This window comes from Bison bison, unplaced genomic scaffold, assembly GCF_000754665.1.
Source record: "Bison bison bison isolate TAMUID 2011002044 unplaced genomic scaffold, Bison_UMD1.0 scf7180017864519, whole genome shotgun sequence".
Taxonomy (NCBI): Eukaryota; Metazoa; Chordata; class Mammalia; order Artiodactyla; family Bovidae; genus Bison; species Bison bison.
The window spans coordinates 13,062,652-13,085,155 of NW_011495072.1; the positions used below are offsets into that span (position 1 = coordinate 13,062,652).

Genomic DNA, 22,504 nt, shown 5'->3' on the forward strand with positions numbered 1-22,504 from the left:
AGAAGGTAATATATTCAGTTTTGCACAAATTTTTAGTATCTGTGCATACTCAGTGGTTCAGTAGGCAGCTGATACTAAGAAGAGTGGCTGGGGTTGAAGATAAGAGTTATGAATCATTCATACTTCATCTCACAGTTTCCATAGAATATATATTAATAGTATTGTTTTTATATAGGTTTTAACAATTTCTTCAAGTGTATTGCTCCCTGAAGCCTTGGAAACCAGGTTCCTTTGCTTCTTATTCTCAAATTGCACTTTGCACAGCGCCTCTCATAAAACACGTGTTTAGGAAGGGCTAAATGAGTGAAGTCAGAGCCTCAGGTCTTTGAGAAACATAGCAGGTATTAAAGCACTATGTTATTTGAAAAAACTGGGAAAGATGAGTGGGTTTGAAAACAAATAAAGAACAGCTCGATCATTTTGAAGCTATGACAAATCTTATAGCAATTCTTCAAAAATTGACAAAGGCTTCCTGGGTCTTTGGGACCATACAAGTGAGCTTGCAGGAAAAAGTAAAAGCCAGAGCCAAGCCTGCTTCTTCCTAGTGCGGTTGCTTTCCTTTCATGCAGGTACCTCTGTGATTCTATTAGCCATCTGACAAGGTGCTTAAACTTCATTTTAGCCAGTGTTTTAGAAACTTGGAGAATTTGTATCATTCATATTTATTTAACTCACTGTAATGTAACTTGCTTATTCCTGATAACTCTTTAAATATCCTGATAATATCTTAGCCTATTAGTTTTGTCACAGTCTTAATAGTGGATAATATTTATCTCCTTTATACTAACTCCTCAAACATCCACCAAGTTTTTAACTTCTTGCCCTTGTAGTTCAACATACCCATATTTATCTACTCATATTCTGATCTCCTGATTTTATCCTCAGTCTTTCATCTTCTTTTTCCTTGGTCATTTGGGATGTGACTTTGATTTAATCTAATTTTATGCTGGTAATTTAAATATTTGTTTTAATCTCATAAAATAGCTTCTTGAACTGCCATAAATATTATCATAAATTGAGGGGATTAATAGCGACAGAAATTTACTCTTCCTGTTTTGGAGGCCACAAGTCTGAAATCAAAATGTTGGCAGGGTCGGTTCCTGCTGGAGTCCCTGAGGGACAATTCACTGCACGCCTCCCTCCTTTTCTGGATGGCCGCTGGCAGTCCTTCATGTCCCTGGCTTACAGACAGCACTCCCCATCTCTGCCTTGTGGTCACATCACCTTCTCCTCTGTGGGCCATCTCCCTTTCTCTTCTTTTATAAAGAAACTTATTTCATTTACAGCTCATCCTAACACAGGATGATTTCATCTTGAGATCCTTAACTTATATCTGCAAAAACCTATTTTCCAAATAAGATCACATTCACAGGTTTTAGGTGGACATAACTTTTGCAGGGGTTGAGGGCAGTGGAGGGATGAGGGATGGGTGGGGGTGAGGCACCCTTCAACTCACTATAGTCTCACAGTACTAATTTTAAATTTTTCTCCGAATTTTTCCATCCTTTTCTTTTTTTGTTGGAGTTATCAGAAGACTGTGCATTATTAGGGTAGACAGGTAGTCAATGGATAGGGAATTAGAAGGGAAACATTACCTTAATACTGCAAAGTGTATTCAATGGCTTGTAACTTTCCTACAGTGAAATGCATGGTCTTCCTGAGAGAGGATACTTCTAGCCAATGAAAGTTTCCCCAATAACCTACATGAGTGATTGTCTGAAGTATTATAAAATATACTTGATACAGAATAAGAACTTAGTAATTCTGATATTTAATAATTTAATTTTTAACAGAATACTATGTTATTCAAACACCTTTCACATATATTAATGTCTCCAATCTAGTGTCTCATGAACTGCCAGCCCCATGAGAAGCATCCAGGGAAGGTTTCCTTGGTTAAATAAATGTACCAGAAGTGCTGCTTATATGATATAGCAAAGTGACAAGTTTCCCTAGTTTATCTCATCCTGCAACTCTGTATCATAGTGTCTCAGCATAGGTAATGTTTGCATCGTTTACTTTAGGAGAGTTAAATATGTGATGTACTTAGAACAATGTCTGGCACGTGGGAAGTGCAAAATACACACTTTTTCCTGGGCTTAGGCGGTTCCAACATACTGCTGACGTTTTGTATATTCTTTTCCTTAGGATGTCTATCACATCCACAGAATTTACTGTTCTTGGGCAACTGATCAACTACAGCCGCACATCTTCATTATTAGGTCATGTTGGGCTTCCCTTTTTTATTTACTTTTATCAGGAGCTTTACTAGCTACTGTAAGGCATTTTTATCCTGAACTTGATAGCTTTAACAGTTAGTAGCCAGGACCCCAGAGAAGGCAATGGCACCCCACTCCAGTACTCTTGCCTGGAAAATCCCATGGATGGAGGAGCCTGGTGGGCTGCAGTCCATGGAGTCACTAAGAGTCGGATACGACTGAGCAACTTCACTTTCACTTTTCACTTTCACACATTGGAGAAGGAAATGGCAACCCACTCCAGAGTTCTTGCCTGGAGAATCCCAGAGACGGGGGAGCCCGGTGGGCTGCCGTCTACGGGGTCGCACAGAGTCAGACACGACTGAAGCAACTTAGCAGCAGCAGCAGCAGCAGCCAGGACCCAGGGTCACTTCAGAAATCTATAGCTTACAGACTGAAATTCTACAGATACAAGTAACCTCACTCAATGCTATCTTTTTTCATGTTTCAAAGCTCAAAAAGCAGTCTATATGTTTTAACATGTCTCATTTTGTATACTGTTCTTTCTATAAACCTTATTTTCTAAAGTTAAAACTGCTCTCAGTATGTGTAATGCTCCCCAACTGACTATGGTATCCTCATGTGGCAGCCTGACCCAAGGCTTTGGTTTTTCTGGTCTCTCTCCTCTAAAACAAACATAAACTGAGAAGAATTCTTTTTTTTTCTTTCCCCTCACTAAAATTTGGATTAGGCTCCTAGCTTTGAGGAACAATGCTAGAGCTCTTTTTTGCCTCATATATATGACCAGTGTCCAGCTTTCCCTGCTGAATTCCAGATCTGCATAAGGGAGCCAGTATTAACTCTGCAACTCTCGCCTTTCCTCATAGCATGCGAAGTTGAATACAAACTTGGTCAAGGTTTCATTTCATTCATAGCTTTAAGTCAATATTTTAAGACTCCACTTACATCAGACACTCTACCACACATACCCCTTGGGTGTTACATGCTAGCTTAACAGCTGAACAACAGGGCAGTGCAGGGGGATTCTAGGATGGAGGCTTCTCAGACTTCACGTCAACCCTGGTAGAGGCTTTTAAAGCAAATACCTTTTGAGACATTTCTGAGAGGCCATCTTCAGGTTTCGCTTATACTCAGGTGACTTTATGTCCACAACTACACAAAGCACCTAATTATTTTTTGAACAAAATTTTTAAAATGCTTATTTTGTTCCAGAAACTTGACTTATTGTAGCTATTTACCATCATTAGTTATCTCTTTGACTCTTGAAACCCTATGGACTTTAGCCCCCGCCAAGGCTCCTTTGTCCACGGAATTCTCCAGGCAAGAATACTGGAGTGGGTTGTCACGCCCTCCTCCAGAGCCCTCCTTTGACCCAGAGATCAAACTTGTGTCTCCTGCCTTGGCAGGCGTATTCTTTACCACTAGTGCCACCCGGGAAGCCTGCCTGTCTCTTCAAAGCTACTCCAAGTTAAATACACTATATGCAGACTCTACCACAATAACCTTTCATACGATGTGCTTTGTTCCCTTCCTTGCCGTATTTCTTTTTCAATAAACTACTCAGATTTATCAACCCCTTGTCATATACATGGTTGCCAAATTTGTCACCATCCTGGCCACCCTGCTATGAGTACATTCAAATTTTTAAGAATTGAGCACAAGCATTTCAGGATTGGCTAACTTGCTCATTCAAATCTTTTCCTATTCAGAGCTCCGTCTTTCTATCCAAAGCTCCATCTTCCCAGTTAATTTTCCCTCTTTTTCTTCATTGTTCTCCCTCATAGGGAAGTTCTTAAAGAACTTCTTTCCTCATCCCTTCTTTAGCTATTACAGTCTCACCATTAAGCCCCACAGGTCCCCACATTCATTCATTTGACAGATCTTAACACATATATATGGAATCCAGAAAAACGGTACTGATGAGCCTATTTGCAGGGCAGGAATAGACACAGACGTACAGGACAGACTTGTGGTCATGGCGTGGGGAGAAGAGGGTGGGACAAACTGCGAGAATAGCACTGACATATCCACACCACCATCTGCCAGACAGACAGCTAGGAGAGAGCCGCTGTATCGCGAGGGAAGCAGCCTGGTGCTCGGTAACACCCGGGCGGTGTTAACACGAGAGGGGTGGGTGTTGGGGTGGGGTGGGAGGAAGGCTTATGAGAGGGGGACATCTGTATACTTATGGCTCATTCACGTTGTTGCGTGGCAGAAACCAGCACAACATTGTAAAGCAGTTACCCTCCAATTAAAAATAAATTTGAAAAAACAGATCTTTATTGAGGGCCTACTGCAGGATGAGCATTGTTCAAATTACTGGGGATATACCGTGGTGGAAAAAAAAAAGACAAGTCTGTGCCTTTGTGGAACTCACATGGTAGTGGGGACAGTGGATAACAGATAAAAATAAATTATATAGTTTACTAGAAGAAAGGCCAAAAGGCAAAATGGTTGTCTGAAGAGGCCTTACAAATAGCTGTGAAAAGAAGAGAAGCGAAAGGCAAAGGAGAAAAGGAAAGATATATCCATCTCAATGCAGAGTTTTACAAGGAGAGATAAGAAAGCCTTCCTAAGTGATCAATGCAAAGAAATAGAGGAAAACAACAGAATGGGAAAGACTAGAGATCTCTTCAAGAAAATTAGAGATACCATGGGAACATTTCATGCAAAGATGGGCTCAATAAAGGACAGAAATGGTATGGACCTAACAGAAGCAGAAGATATTAAGAAGAGGTGGCAAGAATACACAGAACTGTACAAAAAAGATCTTCATGACCCAGATAATCACGATGGTGTGATCACTTACCTAAGGTGAGATATCCTGGAACGTGAAGTCAAGTGGGCCTTAGGAAGCATCACTATGAACAAAACTAGTGGAGGTGATGGAATTCCAGTTGAGCTATTTCAAATCTAAAAGATGATGCTGTGAAAGTGCTGCACTCAATATGCCAGCAAATTTGGAAAACTCAGCAGGAGCCACAGGACTGGAAAAGGTCAGTTTTCATTCCAATCCCAAAGAAAGGCAATGCCATAGAATGCTCAAACTACCACACAATTGTACTAATCTCACATGCTAGCAAAGTAATGCTCAAAATTCTCCAATATAGGCTTCAACAGTGCATGAACCAAGAACTTCCAGATGTTCAATCTGGATTTAGAAAAGGCAGAGGAACCAGAGATCAAATTGCCAGCATTTACTGGATCACAGAAAAAGCCAGAGAATTCCAGAAAAACATATACTTCTGCTTTATTGACTACACCAAAGCCGTTGACTGTGTGGATCACCACAAACTGTGGAAAATTCTTCAAGAGATGGGAATACCAGACTATCTGACCTTCCTCTTGAGAAATCTGTATGCAGGTAAAGAAGCAACAGTTAGAACAGGACATGGAACAACAGACTGGTTCCAAATTGGGAAAGGATTATGTCAAGGCTGTATATTGTCACCCCGCTTATTTAACTTATAAGTAGAGTACATCATCCTGGGCTGAGTGAACCGCAAGCTGGAATCAGGACTGCTTGGAGAAATATTGATAACCTCAGGTATGCACATGACACTACCCTTATGGCAGAAAGCGAAGAGGAACTAAAGAGCCTCTTGATGAAAATGAAAAAGGAGAGAGAAGAAGCTGGCTTAAAACTCAACTTTCAAAAAACAAAGATCATGGCATACAGTCCATCACTTCTGGCAAATAGATGGGAAAACAATGGTAATAGTTACAGGCTTGATTTTCTTGGGCTCCAAAATCACTGCAGATGGAGACTGCAGCCATGAAATTAAAAGACGCTTGCTTCTTGAAAGAAAAGTTATGATGAACCTAGACAGCATATTAAAAAGCAGAGACATCACTTTGCTGACAAAGGTCTGTCTAGTCAAAGCTATGGTTTTTCCAGTACTCATGTATGGATGTGAAAGTTGGACCATAAAGAAAGCTGAGTGCTGAAGAATTGATGCTTTTGAACTGCGGTGTTGGAGAAGACTCTTGAAAGTCCCTTGGACTGCAAGGAGATCCAACCAGTCCATCCTAAAGGAAATCAGTCCTGAATATTCATTGGAATGACTGATGTTGAAGCTGAAGTTCCAGTACTTTGGCCCCCTGACACAAAGAACTGACTCATTGGAAAGGACCCTGATGCTGGGAAAGGTTGAAGGCAGGAGGAGAAGGGGATGACAGAGGATGAGATGGTTGGATGGCATCACTGACTTGATGGGGATGAGTTTGAGCAAGCTCTGGGAGTTGGTGATGGACAGGGAAGTCTGGCGTGCTGCAGTCCATAGGGTGGCAAAGAGTCGGACATGACTGAGTGAACTGAACTGATACTAGAAGTTGGTGAGTGTTTTGGAAAAATAATTTAACAGTGTAATGCTACTTAGGAGTTCTGGGAGTGGTTTATGAATTTAACTTAGGTGGTCAGGTGATGAAGAACAAAACTAGAGATTAGTTTTTCTTCCTTTTGGTTGTTTAGTAGAAAGCTGGTTCAGCAGTTTTGAATTTTCTTCATAGTAGAACAGCTGCTGGCTTCACAAGCTCCCCTTTCTAACAAGGTCACTTGGATGACCAGTGCTGCAGTCTCTTTGGGCTGCTGTAACAAAATGCCATAGACCAAGTGTCTTATAAACCCTAGAAAGGTATGGTTCATGCTTCTGGATGTTGGAAAGTTCAAGGTGAAGATGCTGACAGATTTGGTATCTGGTAATGACCTGCTCTCTGGTTCACAGAAGGTGCCATGTGTCCTCAGCTGGTGGAAAGGAATGAGGAAGCTCTGTGGGATTGCTTTTATAAGAGCACTAATCCCATTCATGCAGGCTTCATTCTCATGACCTAAGCACCTCCGCAAAGCCTCACTTCCTAGCGCCATCACATGAGGCATTAAGTTTCAACGTATGAATTTGGGGGATGGTGAAGGGGTCACAAATATCTGGTCCAGAGTAAACGGGGAGTTTCTACTATGATAAACTCACATAAATACCCTAATCCATCTGAAGAGCAGGCTACTTGAACTTTGACCATGACATTGGCAGAACTTCCATGCTCATCGTCAACAGTAGGACGGTGGGAATTTAGGGGACTGTGTGCCCTCTAACTACTTCTTTGCTTGTATATCACTCCCCACCCCACCCCCCGCAATAATCTCAGGTTTTTCTCTGTATCACATGGCACAACTGGCATGTGTCCATGGCTCTTTTATGGGCCATTGGGGTAGGCCTCATTGTGAAAGTAACTGTTGAATAAAAACTCAAGGAAGTGTGCACAGAAGAGCCAGTGCAAAGGAAGGCACATATATGATGTGTGCAGTGTGAACAGCAGAGATGGAGACAGAGAGCAGATCAGCCTATGTGCAGCTGTGGAAGACTTTAGCTTTTACTCTGGAACAAATGGGAAGCCATTGGAAGGATTTAAACAGAGGGGAAACGTGGTCTGACTGTAATAGGATTGTTCTAGGGAGCCTGCCTGGGTACAGTCCATAGGATTGCCAAGAATAGACTGAAGCGACTGAGCACGTGAGCGCAGCAACAGTGTAGAAACAGGAAGACCAGTCAGGAGGCTTATGTAGCAGTTCAGCAGCCTGGACCAACACGCATCCAGACAGGTGATACATTGGGTTAGCTAAAATGTGGGGCTTCCCTGGTGGCTCAGAGGTTAAAGTGTCTGCCTCCAATGCAGGAGACCCGGGTTTGATCCCTGGGTCGGGAAGATCCCCTAGAGAAGGAAATAGCAACCCACTCTAGTATTCTTGCCTGGAGAAACTTATGGACGGAGGAGCCTGGTGGGTTACAGTCCACGGGGTCACAAAGAGTCAGACATGACTGAGCGATTTCACTCACTCACTGGCTCAAAATGTTCATTCAGGTTTTTATATAATATCTTATGGAAAAACCTGAACGAACTTTTTGGCCAACCCAGTATTATGATGGTGACCCAGAGGGACATTCTGACACATCAGATGTGAAACAGAATAGCAAGAGAATATTCTAAGATGACTGTAAGGTTTTTGGCTTAAGCAACTGGAAGATTGGAGATTTTTTTTTCAGGGAAGTACTCAAATGGAGCCTAAATTCTACTCACAGCACTAAGATGAGTGATTTCTGTATCTCAGTATCAACTCTCTCTCTTCACTAATTTGTAAGCTCTTTTGAAGTCTGATGCTCTGTCTTAAAGAGTAAGCATTTAGAATAAAGTTCACATCTTGGTAAACTAGATGCCTATAAATAATCTGAAGTCCCCTGAAATGTCAAATGATCTCATTTTCCATAACAATAAGGCCTTATTATACTCAGTTTTTCTCGTTAATGGCTTTATATATTTAGATTGTGCAGTATTGAATACCAAGTAGCTGTTTATATTCATAATAAGTTTAAGTATTCCTTGTCATATCTTTGAATTTTAGGTTAGAGGAGATTTGTTCATTTACCAGATGTCAGCATTCAATTAAGTAAAACCAATATTATATATAGTGGAGAGAGAGTTGATGCTGAGATACAGAAATCACTCATCTTAGTGCTGTGAGTAGAATTTAGGCTCCATTTGAGTACTTCCCTAAAAAAAAAACTCCAATCTTCCAGTTGCTTAAGCCAAAAACCTTACAGTCATCTTAGAATATTCTCTTGCTATTCCATCTCACATCTGATGTGTCAGAATGTCCTGCTAGGTTACTGTCAGAATTCAACCAATCTGAATTAGTTTCTTCAGTGACAATATAAAATACAGAATAAACACTGTGTACTTGAGAGAGATTGGGGGAACAGATATTTGATACTATGTCTATGAATGTTGCTGCAAGTCTAAGAAGACATGACTAGGTTCCAAAATAAAACTAGGTTAAGGATCACAAATTTAAATATTCATTAAATTCTCAACATGTTCTCGGTTGCTAGGCCATCTGTAGATGATCCTGGTAAAAGGAATTCCTGGATCCTTCATAGTGGGTCCACATAGGAACACAGGTCTTCAGGAAAATCTCTAGGCCACTGGGCCCAAACTCAGGGACAGCTGTGTTGATGATGGTACCATTGGTACAACTATCTGATATTTTTTACTGATAACTTTTTTGTTGTTAACATAAATGAGTGTGAATACCTGTGGTTGTTCCAACTAAAGGTTCAGCATTAGGTAATTCCTGCCCCAGAGAATAATTACCAAATGCTTAGCCTCATCTTCAGTTATACAAATGATGGATAATTAAGTGGTAGTTCAAAAATACCTTGATTTGATAATCAATACCTTAAGGACAAGTGTTGATTGAGCTTGGTCTCTGCAGTGTACAAATTTCAAATGTTATTGAAAATCAAGTGGATTTTCATTTGCTCATGAACATGAATAGCCTAATCAAGGGAGAGCATAGCATTTTAAAGCAATGCTAAGTTAACCTTGACAACAGAAACGTGTGTCAATACCAGTTCACTAGTACTTTTTATTCTACTGTGAACATTGTGTTCCTTTTTTAATTGACATACTTCTGTGGCTCTGTCCTCTCAGTCAAGTCTCAGAACTGAATAATATTCAGTAGTGATTTGCCAGTCAGTTTATGATGGTTATGCCAATAGCTTCTGTTTCTATTAGAAAATGTCAGTATTTCAAGTTTTAACTTGGAAGAGTTAATATTCGACTGTACTTTAAATAACTCCTAATGAGAACTATTAAGTCCCTAGACTATGAGCTACTTATTTGCTAATGTTCCATAAACATTAGCCCATTTGAATGCCAGGTATCATATGAAATTAACCAGAGAGACCTACCTGGTATGATGGTCTCTCTGAGCAATGTTCTCCGTCTGTGCTAATAAGGAGTTGAAAGTATTTGAGGAAGGAGGAAAGTTAGGCCCTAAACTAAGGCATGCAGTTTGCAAATGATTCTTTTAATGAAAAAGGTCTCAACATAGATTTTTAATATTATCTCAGTGGATACAGATATGAATAAAAGTTCTTGTTCTTAAGAAGCTTCCTGGAATAAGGTGATATACTAGCACCAGGCTCTCTATAGTATTAGGTGGTGAATGAATTTTAGGCCAGGAAGTAAAAGGAATGGGAGGTTATAACCCCTCAATGTTCCCATTTGAATGTCACTGTTACTCAGCTGTTTCAATTCCATTCCAGGGTATGCACCTACCAATAATTCTTACATTAGCGTCTTGGTACAGTTGGAGGAGTATGATGTAGAAAACGTCTATCTGTATGTGTGTGTAGAAATAGGTGGGATATAGTCTCACTGTGGGCATAAATGTTTTATAGGTTAAACCATTTCACAAAATATCTTTATCAAATACTTTATTCTGACATTGCTTACCTCTAGATTTAAGTCCATGCTTTCCTAGGGAGACACATTCTTTTACACTCTTATCTCCAGGCATTCAAATGCTGTTTTGCCAGCAATACAAGAATTTAGGACCCAAAGGCAGTGAAAATTGATATGTGGAAAGAGTGACAACAATAAGTCATGCTACAATGTGTAGGAAACTAGAAAGCATCGTACCAGCACTTACAATGTTTGGCTGAGAGCTACATATTGGGATGTAAGAGGTTAATCAGTTTCTCTCCTGAGAAGATTCTCAGGCCTATGGTATGGTTAATGCCATGAGACCTACTGTATTTAATAGCTGTTCAGCATCTCAGGAAAAAATGATAGTTGTTGTAGGAATATCACTGATAGATTATGGCTCTCAGGGATCCTGAGCAACAAGACGTGAACATATTTCATGTTCTTTCCTTTGTGTTGTGCCGGTTTTTGTTGGAAGTTGAGCAGTTAAGTGAGCAAAGATGAGCTCAACAAATAGGAGGAGGAGCTATCTACCTAAATTTGAGATTTAAGTACCATTTAGTTGTGTTTTCATTGATTTCTTATTTCTTCCTTCTAGAGTTAACTTATCTTTTGTTATCTTTCAGACTCTTGACTTGAATTACCTTCATTAGAAATTTTGGGAAAATACCACTTCTTTTTATTACTCCATGGATAAATAGTCCCAGAGAGAGAATCAAGGATGGACACTTATAAAACAGTTTAAGGAACAAATTCTCCTCATTACACGGAAGTAACGAGTAGAATGAAGAGTTCTCCCAAACGCTGGATAGGAATCTTGGCACCAGATTTTCTGCCAATAGTAGAGTTAGGGTGCCATTTTCCTCATTCAGAGATGGTGTCCTTTCCTCTCTTTAACAATAGATATAACATGACCTGAAAATCAAACAAACCAGTTGCATTGCATGGTAATATAAAGTCAATTGCATAGATTATAAAATTAGTTGTATGGGCACATACTGCACATTAAAAAAAAAAAAGTATAACTTGGAACATGCAGTGGACTAGAAGAGAACCTTGATTATCAATAAGGATACACTTCAGGGTAGGTTAAATATGGGTGGCCACTTACTAAAAAAGTGTCATGCATGCATCAATTTATATATGAACCCAAGAACCACTGAACCCCTCCTTTCAGTTCCTCTGCCCAATCTGTTTGGTTGGAATCTAGCTGCTGCTGCTAAGTTGCTTCAGTCGTGTCCGACTCTGTGAGACCCCAGAGATGGCAGCCCACCAGGCTCCACCGTCCCTGGGATTCTCCAGGCAAGAACACCGGAGTGGGTTGCCATTTCCTTCTCCAATGCATGAAAGTGACAAGTGAAAGGGAAGTCGCTCAGTCGTGTCCGATCCTCAGCGACCCCATGGACTGCAGCCAACCAGGCTCCTCCATCCATGGGAGTTTCCAGGCAAGAGTACTGGAGTGGAGTGCCACTGCCTTCTCCGGGTTGGAATCTAAGCATCCCCTTAATGAGCTACTGCTATTCTTAGGTACAAGAGTATGTTAATAACCTGGATTCTTTCAAGTTCATCCTTAAGGTGAGGTGTGCCTTCTCAAGAACCAGGATGGTAACTATTGCATTCCAGACAGCAGGGCAGAATAAAGAACAAGAGAAGGGTGGAGGTGTGTGCCAGCTGCCTTCCCAGAAATGATGCCTCATGATACTTTTGCTTACATCCCATCCCAGTAGCAAGAACTTAGTAATAGAGTCTCTGGGCAAACATAGCTCAACCAAATAACTTATTACATGGATTAAGGGGAGAATAAATATTGGGAGAAAGTTTACAATCACACTTCCTATTCTATTACAATGGTACCTTGGCATCAGCAGGGAGAGTTTAAAAACTGTCTAAGGTGGTACCTGAAGCAGAGGGATAGATGCAGAGTAGGCAGCAGTGAAGAGCCTTGACTAGAGTCACACTGTGTAGGTTTGAGTCTAGGCTGTTCTCAAATATGAAGAAGAAATATAATGGGTATCTTCCTCTGAGTTTTTATGATAATTAAATGAATAGAAAACACTGAGCAGTTTTTGAGCATCATTCCTACAACTGGGGGATATATTTACTGTCTTTTCCACATATTTTATTTTTGGAAATAAGCTACCATGCACATGCTTGTTTGGAGGGTGAGGGTGGTTCCTAACAAATTTTATGAATGATTTTCTTGAGTTTTCTATGGGTTCTGCATATTTCATTGATGCCACCCTATATAGGCTCTTTATATCTCTTCTTTATATCAGTTATAATGTGAAGTGTATTACATTAAGAATTTAGATGATCGCCATCTCCACTGATGTGACAAAGTAGGAATTGTGCACCACATCAAGAGAAGGCCATCCTTGGGCGGAAGGGGTTCATCGATGGCAGCATGGAGGGGTATGCTGTGTTCACCTGTAAAGGGATGGGTCACAATGAATTGCATTAATGTCAATCAAAATGTAAAAATCTGGCTTGTTCTTCATTTAGAAATGGTGAGAGGAGACAAATGGGTGAAAATGAAGCTTGATATTTCAACTTGGATGTGACAATTTTCTTAAGGTTATAGACAACGAAATAGCTGTGTCAAGATATGTTTTGCCAACACCTAAATGCTCTTTGCTTCTCTCTTTTTCTTTCCTTCTCTAAGCCCCTTCTTTGTTCTGTGGGTTTTCTTTTGTAACTCCACCAGACTACAGCTTTGTCCCCCCTTCTTCCACTCCTTTCTGGTCAGGTACTGCTTTACTGCTTTTATATGTCTTTTCAACTTGCTTTTGTTTGCAAGTATTTTGACTTCTGTGTATGGCTTCTCATATAGATACATTTCCTCACAAGCAGCCCCTCCAGTCACATTCCCACCATGCACTCTCCTTTTCTCTGTCATCAAGTCATCGTTTGTCTTGACATTCCCATCCTCCAGTTTTATGTGTGTGCTCATGTTATATTTCAGCAAGACATTTTTTCTTTCATCAGTTGGAAAGAATTGAGAGGTGAAAGTATAAAGGGAGAATGAAGTGCTTTATAAAACCAGTTTTCTTGAGGATCAGAAATTTTAGTTGGGAAAAGCCAGTGTTCATGTCTTTCCATTAAGAAAATAAATAGGACCAAAATCCCAACTTTATCTCCAAATATAAGAATAGAATTTAGTTCATATTGCTTTGAAGGATGACTGTTCATCTGCTTGTGCAAGGCATTCTGGTCTTAATTTCTGTCATTAGCCAGAGAATGTAAGGGCTGTTTATGTGACATGTGGGGAGTACATGATGACTGAATAAAGTATGTTTTCTTACAGATTTTTAAAAATTAACCTGTAAACCCCAATGGAATAATAAAATATAGTACTAGAAGGCCCTTACAAGTCATCTGGTATAGACCTTTCATTTTATAGGTGAGAAGAATGTGGCTCAGAGGGGTTAAGAGAACTGTACAAGGTCACACAGTTAAGTTGATGATGGGTTTTTCCATCACTGGGGTGTTTTTATGTGCACGACTCTAAGAGTAGTGCCCCAGTAATGGGATGGTTTTCAGTAAGGAAACTATTAAAGTGGTTTGTGTCCGAACAGTAAAATAAAATGACCTATTTTTGCTCCCTTTACAGTTCTGAAATCTACAGCATTGCCATTCGTTTATCTTATGATGGACACCTGGAGACTAAAAAATTTCTATCATTGCAAAGCTCTGTAAAATAGGCCAGAAATCCCAGTCTCCAAGAGGGCACACTTTTCCAGGGTGACAGTCATAACTGTAGCTGCCTAGACTCTGGGAACTGTTACAAATATGATGTATGGCACTTCCCATGGTTTTTTTTCCTTTCTTATACTTCAGTTTCTCTACCATTTAAGGTTTATAAAGTTCCACCAATCCCAGGTGAGTGATTCTCAGAATCACGGAAAATATAATTGAAAATATTTTATAACCCCAAGGAGCAACAGGTAGAGATGTTAATATGAAATGTGTTCCGAAACACCAGAGACGAACAGATGTCTAGCTTGAACTGAATTTTCCTTTCAGGACAGGCAGGTGAGGGCAAAGAAGAGGTTAGCTCCTCTCCTACCATTGAAAAAAAAATCTAAGTATAGGAGGCGAACACGCTGAATCTTGTTTTTGGTTATGTATTTCAGTAAAGATTTTCTATACCATCTGAGCCACCAGGGCAGTTCTATAAGATTTGTTTGAAACAAAGAAGATACATGGATGGTGTTTATTATTTTTTTCTATGAAACATGATTTAAGCTTCTTCACAAGTGAAATTATATATAAAAGCGTAACTGTCTCTAAATAAATTTAACTAAAAAAAAAGGCTATTTGGGGGGAGGAGATGCCATTTGACTAGAAATGATGACATGGATTCAGTAGGAGCCTTTCAGAGCAAAAAAAAAAAAAAAAAGTTGATTGTTTTGAGTCTTAGTTGAGAAGCTTACAAGATAAAAATGTGAAGCTTTTACCATAGAGGTTCTAGTTAAAAATGGAGTACTATGCCGTCAATAGGAAATTTATGCTAGTTATTTGAGATTCTGTCACCCTAGATAGTAACTTAGATATTAACCTTTTTTCCCACCAAACTACAAAAACTAGTCCCTGTTTGGAAGTTCCTATGAAGAACATGAACACCGAATAATGAGTCTTTAAACTTTGTGAACCTGACTACCGCTGACTGAATTGAAACAGCAGTCCTGCTGCTTTCAAGCCCCTCTGCCATCATCACTAGTCTGTAATGAAATCACGGCTGTGCATCTTGATAGCATCTATAGCATCCATCTGACTAGCTTCTTATGATTGGTAAAGTGCAAAGCCATTCTGACGCCCCATCATTTCTTTACAGTCTTAAGTCCAAAGGTGCTGGGCATCGCTATTGCTCGGTATGACTTCTGTGCCAGAGATATGCGAGAACTGTCCCTGCTGAAAGGAGATGTGGTGAAGATTTACACGAAGATGAGTGCGAACGGCTGGTGGAGAGGAGAAGTGAACGGCAGGGTGAGCGTCCCTCTCAATGTGACCATCATGTAAATGAAGGGGGCTTGGCAGCCACTGGCACCCATGATGCTGGGGGGGAACCCCTACACCACCTTACAGTTGTCACCCCCCAGAGTCCTGGCTCCACATGGGTGGTGGTCCTTACTGAAAACAGGGACTCCAGAAAAATGCATTGCATGGCTAGGATACTGACATAAATAAAGTTTACTTAGGCAAATTTGATGGCTTCCTATTGGGAAAAGGGTTTAGGAGCATGTCAGTTCTTTTGAGTCTGTAAACCTCTTTTTAAGTCTAGAGCATCAGCTTTATGTGGAGCACAAAATACCTGTGAGAGCCACTGATCTAAATTAGAAACAGCAGCATAGGACCTCTGTCTTTATATCCTGTTCTATAGCAGAAAGAGAGAGCATTAAGTAGTAGAACCCCTTAATTTACATATTTGTGTCCTCGCAGATTAGAACACTGTTGAAGCGTATTTTATTTCACCCTTTCTACCACTCACTCTATTGGGCTTTTAGGAGCAGTTTAAACCAATCCTCTTCATCTGCAGTGGGCATTAAACCCCAGCTTAATTCTGGGTGTTATGAAAATGAAATGCTCTGTTTGTAGAGCCTTTTGAAGTGCTGGATAGAGTCACATTGCTGTGTTGGTTGCTCTTCCTTTTTAGGTGGGCTGGTTTCCATCCACGTATGTGGAAGAGGACGAATAAATTCCAGTCCAGCGTTGCACTGCACCAGGAATTTCAGAGACGGGATTAACAGCAGCCTGTACAGCATTATGAACTCACTGAAGTGTTTAAAAAGCTGCCTTTCTGGCTATTCAACATCTTCCCTGTCTTTCCCCTCCTAAGTCTTAATGCTGGGATTTCTAAAGATGCTGGTACTGACAGATTAATGGCTCGCCTAGAGCTATGCAAGAAACAGCCTGCCCGTCTGTCATCGTCAGGGACCAGGGCAAAGCCAAAAGCTTTCTTCCCCCAGAAAGCCCTGAAAGCACATTGGTTCATGTTTCTTTCTATTTCTCCAGTCAGATGTCATGAATGCCAGCCATTAGTAAATGTTTAATGTTTATTTACTTTCTTCTCCTGTGCCATTCTCCAGAATTTTTGATGGTACAAAGAAGCAGAAGTTTAATTTTGCTTTCTTCAGCATGAAGAAAAATGGGAGTTCTGCCAGTGGGGCAGCTTACTGAAAAGGTCCAGCATTACTTGTCTTAAATTGCCCGGCAAGGTGACTCAGTGCCTGGCAAACACTTGTACCCCCCCTCCCCACCACCACCGGTGTTCCTCATGTGAAAGTTTAAGAGGCAAATGCTCAGCTTGGCTTAAAAAGTGACATAGGTGGGAGGGAGGAGTCAAGTATTCATTTGAAAACCTGATTATATTTGCAAACTTTTTCATAAGAAGACATATGCCAAAAAGTGGATAAAAGAATATCTTCATGTTAAATCTTTACAACCTTCATGATTTCATAGGGTTATTTTAGAAAATGAAGTACTTCACTTTATGAGATAATCTGGGCTGGGTATGTTTTTTTAGGTAGTTACAAGTAACCTGAGTTAAGGTGGCATTGTTTACATAGACAGACCAACAACTATGATTTATAGTAAGTCATTTCAGAGAAGCAACATTATTAACATATGCCTTTTCCTCCTCCCCAACTCCCCTGCCCAAATGAAAAAGACCTGGGACATACATGCTGATTCCCACATGTTCCTGGAGTATTTACAGTAGCACAAACAACCTCGTTGAGGATTTCTGAAGGAAAGCACATTAAGGTCCTTTATGCATTTCCGGGACACAAAGGAGAGTCACTAGACTTTTCTGTTTCTGATCTTATCCACTGTGGGCTCCCAGCACTCACTGAGGCTCTTCCCATCTGAGTCCATTTCCGGGTGTGTATTAACTGGTGGGAAGATAAGTCTGCAGTGCATTTATCTGACCAAGTCTTCACCATTTATATGAGGAGTCTAAGTACATTTTTCCTGGGATGTACAGAGTGCCCAGTCAAGAGAATCAAGTTAAGACACTAACTTGGCCCTTTCCTGATGAAATATTTTCTCCATAGCAGAAGTCATGTTCTGACAAGACTCAGTATCTACAGAAAACATTAGAAGCATTAACTGCATAGAGCCAAATTAGGAACATTAAGTTCTGAAATCTTGGATCATCTTTAAAATGAGGTGGGTGCGATTGGCCTTCTCCCCAACCCACTGAGAGCCAGAACTTGATGTTTGGTGGATACTTCTCCCTTTAGAGACCCTCGTGGGCTAGGACTTCTCAAATAGGATAGATTCAGGACCTTTACCTCAGAATTATGTAAACTGTGATTGTGTTTTAGAAAAGTTACTTGCTAAAACCAGTTAAGTTTTTGTATATGTGTAAATGATCATGAAATTGAGTTTTATAAGATGTTCTGTATAGTGAAGTTACACACTCAAGGTGTCTCTTGGAGTGGATTCTCTCCCATAAAGTCTTATCTGCAACATTGTGTCTGGGTAATGTTTTGTCTGTTACTGTCTGCCAACTGTTACCAGAGAGCAGCTTCATACAAACTGAAACACTCCTGTGTAAAGTACTGTAGCTTGTGCTGTTTCTTTTGTTGTTTTTTAGTCAATAGACTCCCTCTCTTGCTACATTTCATGGACCTGGGGGTTTCCCAGCAGAGGATATTAGCATCCCTTTTCATGACCTTACCATTTACATCTTTGTCTATGTTAAATACTTCATATTGGAAACTTTAAATGCTGCCGATTTGTGTAGATTTCTAATACCAAAGACAGAAGTAAATGTTTTCCATATACTTTGTCTTGCCTGTATGCAGCCCTGTGTAATATGGTGAATTAGAGTGGTATTTCACTTTGTAATATTTTGTAAATATGTCAATATAATAAATAGTTACTACTTGCATTACATCGATTGAGAGCGGAAGTCTTTCCATTGAACAGTTCCATACATAATTCAACATGTGCAGATCTCATCATAAACACAAGACTAGAAGCCCTAACTGTGATCTGCAATAGTTGCAGATAATATATCATTGACATGCTTACCACGTGCCACACAGTTCTAAATGCTTTATGTGCTCTAATTTACAATAACCCCAGGAGGTATAACCCCATATTATCTCCACTCTTCAGATAAAGGAACAGGCATTTTGAGAGGCTGTAGCTTGACCCACCTTACAGAGCTGGCAAGTGTCAGAGAGTTCCAGCTTGGGTGGTCTGACTCCAGAGCCTGTACCACCACACTTAATAGGGGCAAAAGGGTTTCCTTGGTGGCTCAGCGGTAAAGCATCTGCTTGCCAATGCAGGAGACACAGGTTCGATCCCTGAGTCGGGAAGATCCCCTTGAGATGGAAATGGCAACCCACTCCAATATTCTTGCCTGGGACATCCCATTAGACAGAGAAGCCTGGTGGGCCACAGTCCACAGTTTCGCAGTCAACAGGGACAAAAGGGAGATTAGGGATGTCAGACTGCATAGCTGAGCAGCTGTGATACCAAAGAGTGGTTTAAATGATTGAAGATGAGCACAATTCAGAAACAGTCTCCTATTCCTGCCTCCTAAAAGAGAGCCTCAAATAGATATTGCCTAGAGGGAGAGGTGTCAGAGATTGACCTTTATCTACTTTGATTCAACCTTTCCATAGCAAATGATGAAGTGCTAAGCCAGAGAGACTTGGAGGCAAGTTTCCCTTGGCAGAGCACGCCTGTGGGTTGTCCCCAGTGGTGGAGGCAGGTTGGCTCAGAACAGCAGGGAAACCCATTCCTTCTAGAGAGCAGAAAAGGCCAGTTCCAAGGTAATAGCGTCTGGTTGATGTCACCAGCACACTGTGCTTAGAAATACAAAATCTCCCCTATTTCATTATAGTATGGTGGGTTACCCTAGTCCTGACTCCCACTGCTTGAAGGGCTGATTCCTTTGGATTTCTCTTCAACATGTTATCATTGATGGGACTTTAGACCTTGTATCTTATCATCACCACTCTTACCACTACCAATCATGATAAGAACTCCCTCTTCATTTATTAGTTTGGAGAAGGAAATGGCAACCCACTCCAGTACTCTTGCCTTGAAAATCCCATGGACGGAGGAGCTTGGTGCATGGGAATAACCCTTATAAATCATTAAAATATTGTCTTCCATCAAGTAATTGAAGTAAAATATATTGATAATCAGTCTTTAGGTGCCTTGCTTTGTTCTATTTAATTTGACAACTGTACAGAAGAGTGATAAACCGTCGCCCCAGACACCAGCATCTCTGGGTTCCCATCCCATCCTCACCACACAGGGGCTCAGCCAATCAGTATAATAAGAGCAGGTACTTGATCGGAGGTTGTGGGACTCAACTGAGACTGTACATATAAAGTGTGATTGTGTCTGGCTTGCACTGAACCATTTTTATCACTGTCATTATGGTGGTCACTGTCAGATGGATTTGCTGTCAAATTTGGGTAGTTGCTATATGAATCTTTGAATTCCTTCAGTGTAAATCAGGCTCACTTATTGGATTAAGGGGTAAAACTACAGATTCTCAATTAGACAGTCTTTCTAGGAATGATGTTAAATCATCTGGTATCATAGAAAGTAGAAGTTTTAGCAGTTGCACCTGGGTTCAAACCCCAGCACCACCAGTGACTTTCTGGGCACCAATTTCATTTTCTGTAATAAAGGGATAATTATAAGTGTCCGAGAGAGAGGAAGGATAAATCATAACATATGAAGAAAAAGATGCCAGTAAAGAGCCTGGCACATGGTAGGTACTCAAGAAATGTTGATCCCCTTCCCCTGATGAATTGTAAAATGCTTAGGGACCAGATTATGGACTGGAAGCTTTCATTTTAAATACTAAAGCTCATGTTTTCTTACATATAATCACATTTTGAGCATTCAAATTACAGATGGAATAAAAAGGTGTGTGTTCAGGAAGATTAATATTCAAACCCACAGAAAACCTCAGAAGTTGAATTTAACAGCTCTACATTATTTTGACTAGGAAAATAGGATTATCACCCATCTCATAATCATTTAGACTTAGTCCATTAGTCACTTCATTTTTCACTGAAACTAGTTTTCTGGGATTGGTTGAGCTCTGATTAGAAATGTTATGCTCTAGCGTCTGGCAGACTTTAAAAAGTATCTTATTGTAAGTAATGAACCAGTCCCTAAAAAAGGTCAAACAGAATCCTTTCTCAAGTTAGGTGCCATCAGTTAGACAGTATTCAGGGAAATAGTGACAGAAAAATAACTCTTGAAGCACTCTAGACTGGCTCTGTCAGGAAGTTCCAGAATTTCTAGGCACAGTACAACTACAGTGACCCAGACATTGAGAGACCGCAGAGCAGAAACAGAATGAACACAAATCACTCCTTGCCCTGTCTGCTAATGGACACTGGGGTGCATGTTGAGCCCGGGGGTGGGGGGTAAACCCCAGAATAGTGGACCCCCGTCTGCTGGCACAGTCCTGGCCCCCTCTCCAGCTGAGCAAGCCTGGGGAAAGCACACAGAGCCCCTGAATCACAGTCTCTGAGAATGAAGGGGTTAACCAGTTGAAAACCATTATTTCTATCTAAGCTCCATGGTTTTATGAAGTTATTCTGAACCACAGAAGAAACAAACGACTTCACCAACGTATAGAGGTTTTAGAATATGCTAGTACTAACTAGGATAGTCAAATCTCTTTTCAGCTGTACTCAAAATTCTTTGCACAATCATTTCGTGGCTGTAAGTGGCACAGGGGCAGATCTGTGGGTCTGCTGTATGCACCATGGTACCCTTAGTACCCATCCACTGGCACATGCCAGAAGCTGGGGAATGTTCGTGGAGTGAACAGGTCCCCAGCACTCCTGCGTGGGGACCTGTGGGCAGGCACTGGCCCTAGGTTCTGTGGCTGAAATGCTAAATGCGCTCTGACTTTGACTCTAGCAGTTGAGTTCTGTGTGGATGGTTGCAACTGAACCTCAGAAACCACAGCTCCTTGAGGGGGCACTGGAGACTGGCCAGCTCTTGGCTGCTGTCATGACACCACCACCTTTCTCTCCTGAATTAACTGCTTGGGCATGTGTGCTGTGGACATCACACCACCTGGGCTGCTCCAACAGTACTCTGCAGTTGTTACTGCTCTGTGCCCACAGGAAGCAGAATGCACACGATCTGCATTTAGTACGTTTTCCTTCTGCTGATGATAAAAAAAAAGTAAGCATCCCTACATTTGGGATCTGCAGCTCCTGGAATCTTTTCAGACTTCGTCTCACTGAATCTGGCGCAGCACAACCCTGAAAGGCAGGTAGGGCAACCTTCATCTATGAAATGAAAATGCACGGGAACTTCCAATTTCTCAGAATCCCTAAGGCCTTTCTCCAGAGGAGCTTCTATCTACACTGTGGGCATTTGCTGACGTCCTAGGTCAAGAGGCAGCACAACTGGGCCAAAATCCTCATACTTCCTGCTGTCAGCACATACTGACGTGTTTGAAATGTGTCAATAAATCTAATAATGTCTCAAAGTCTGATCAGCAAATGCGTTTGGATTTTCTAGTGATTTGAATGTCCTTGCCTCCATGAGGGTAAATTTTTTGTTTTTTTCCCAATGATAATTTAGGTTTTGTCTCCTCATTTGAATATTTTAAAAAATCTCATCTCATTTAATTCTGAGAATTCAAAGGTTGGCAACACTGCATCTTTGAATCATGAAAACTCTTGTTCTGGTTGAATAACTCTTCTACACAAGAGCTAGAACTAGTTTTTAAAGCAATTTGACCTATTTTAATAGCCTAATCAACCTTTTTGTCTAAGAAACAGCACAGATTAATGGTCAAGGCCTCAGCTTTAAAACTGGACTGTCGGGCTCCACCACATACTGGCTGAATGACCCTGGGCAAGCTGCTTACACTGCTTGTTCCTCAGCTTCTCTTTAGTTAAGATGGGGTGATGAAGCACCTTATTTCAGACATGAAGCTTAAATGCGGCAACATGTATAAACAGAGCTTTCATATATTTGCATTTTGGCCATTTAATATACAAAAATAAACATTGCAGGCT

At 40.7% G+C, this 22,504-nt stretch overlaps 1 protein-coding gene across 2 annotated transcripts in view; it reads left to right on the forward strand.

Annotated features, from left to right (window-relative positions):
* The window catches only part of VAV3 (vav 3 guanine nucleotide exchange factor), a 436,414-nt gene extending 418,037 nt beyond the window's left edge, over positions 1-18,377 (forward strand). For both annotated transcript variants that reach the window (XM_010830944.1, XM_010830945.1), the window contains exons 26-27: positions 15,313-15,464; positions 16,132-18,377. In XM_010830944.1, the coding sequence (XP_010829246.1) occupies positions 15,313-15,464; positions 16,132-16,173 (194 nt within the window). In that variant the 3' untranslated portion in view covers positions 16,174-18,377. The remainder of the gene's footprint in view (positions 1-15,312; positions 15,465-16,131) is intronic.
* Positions 18,378-22,504: the final 4,127 nt, after the last annotated feature.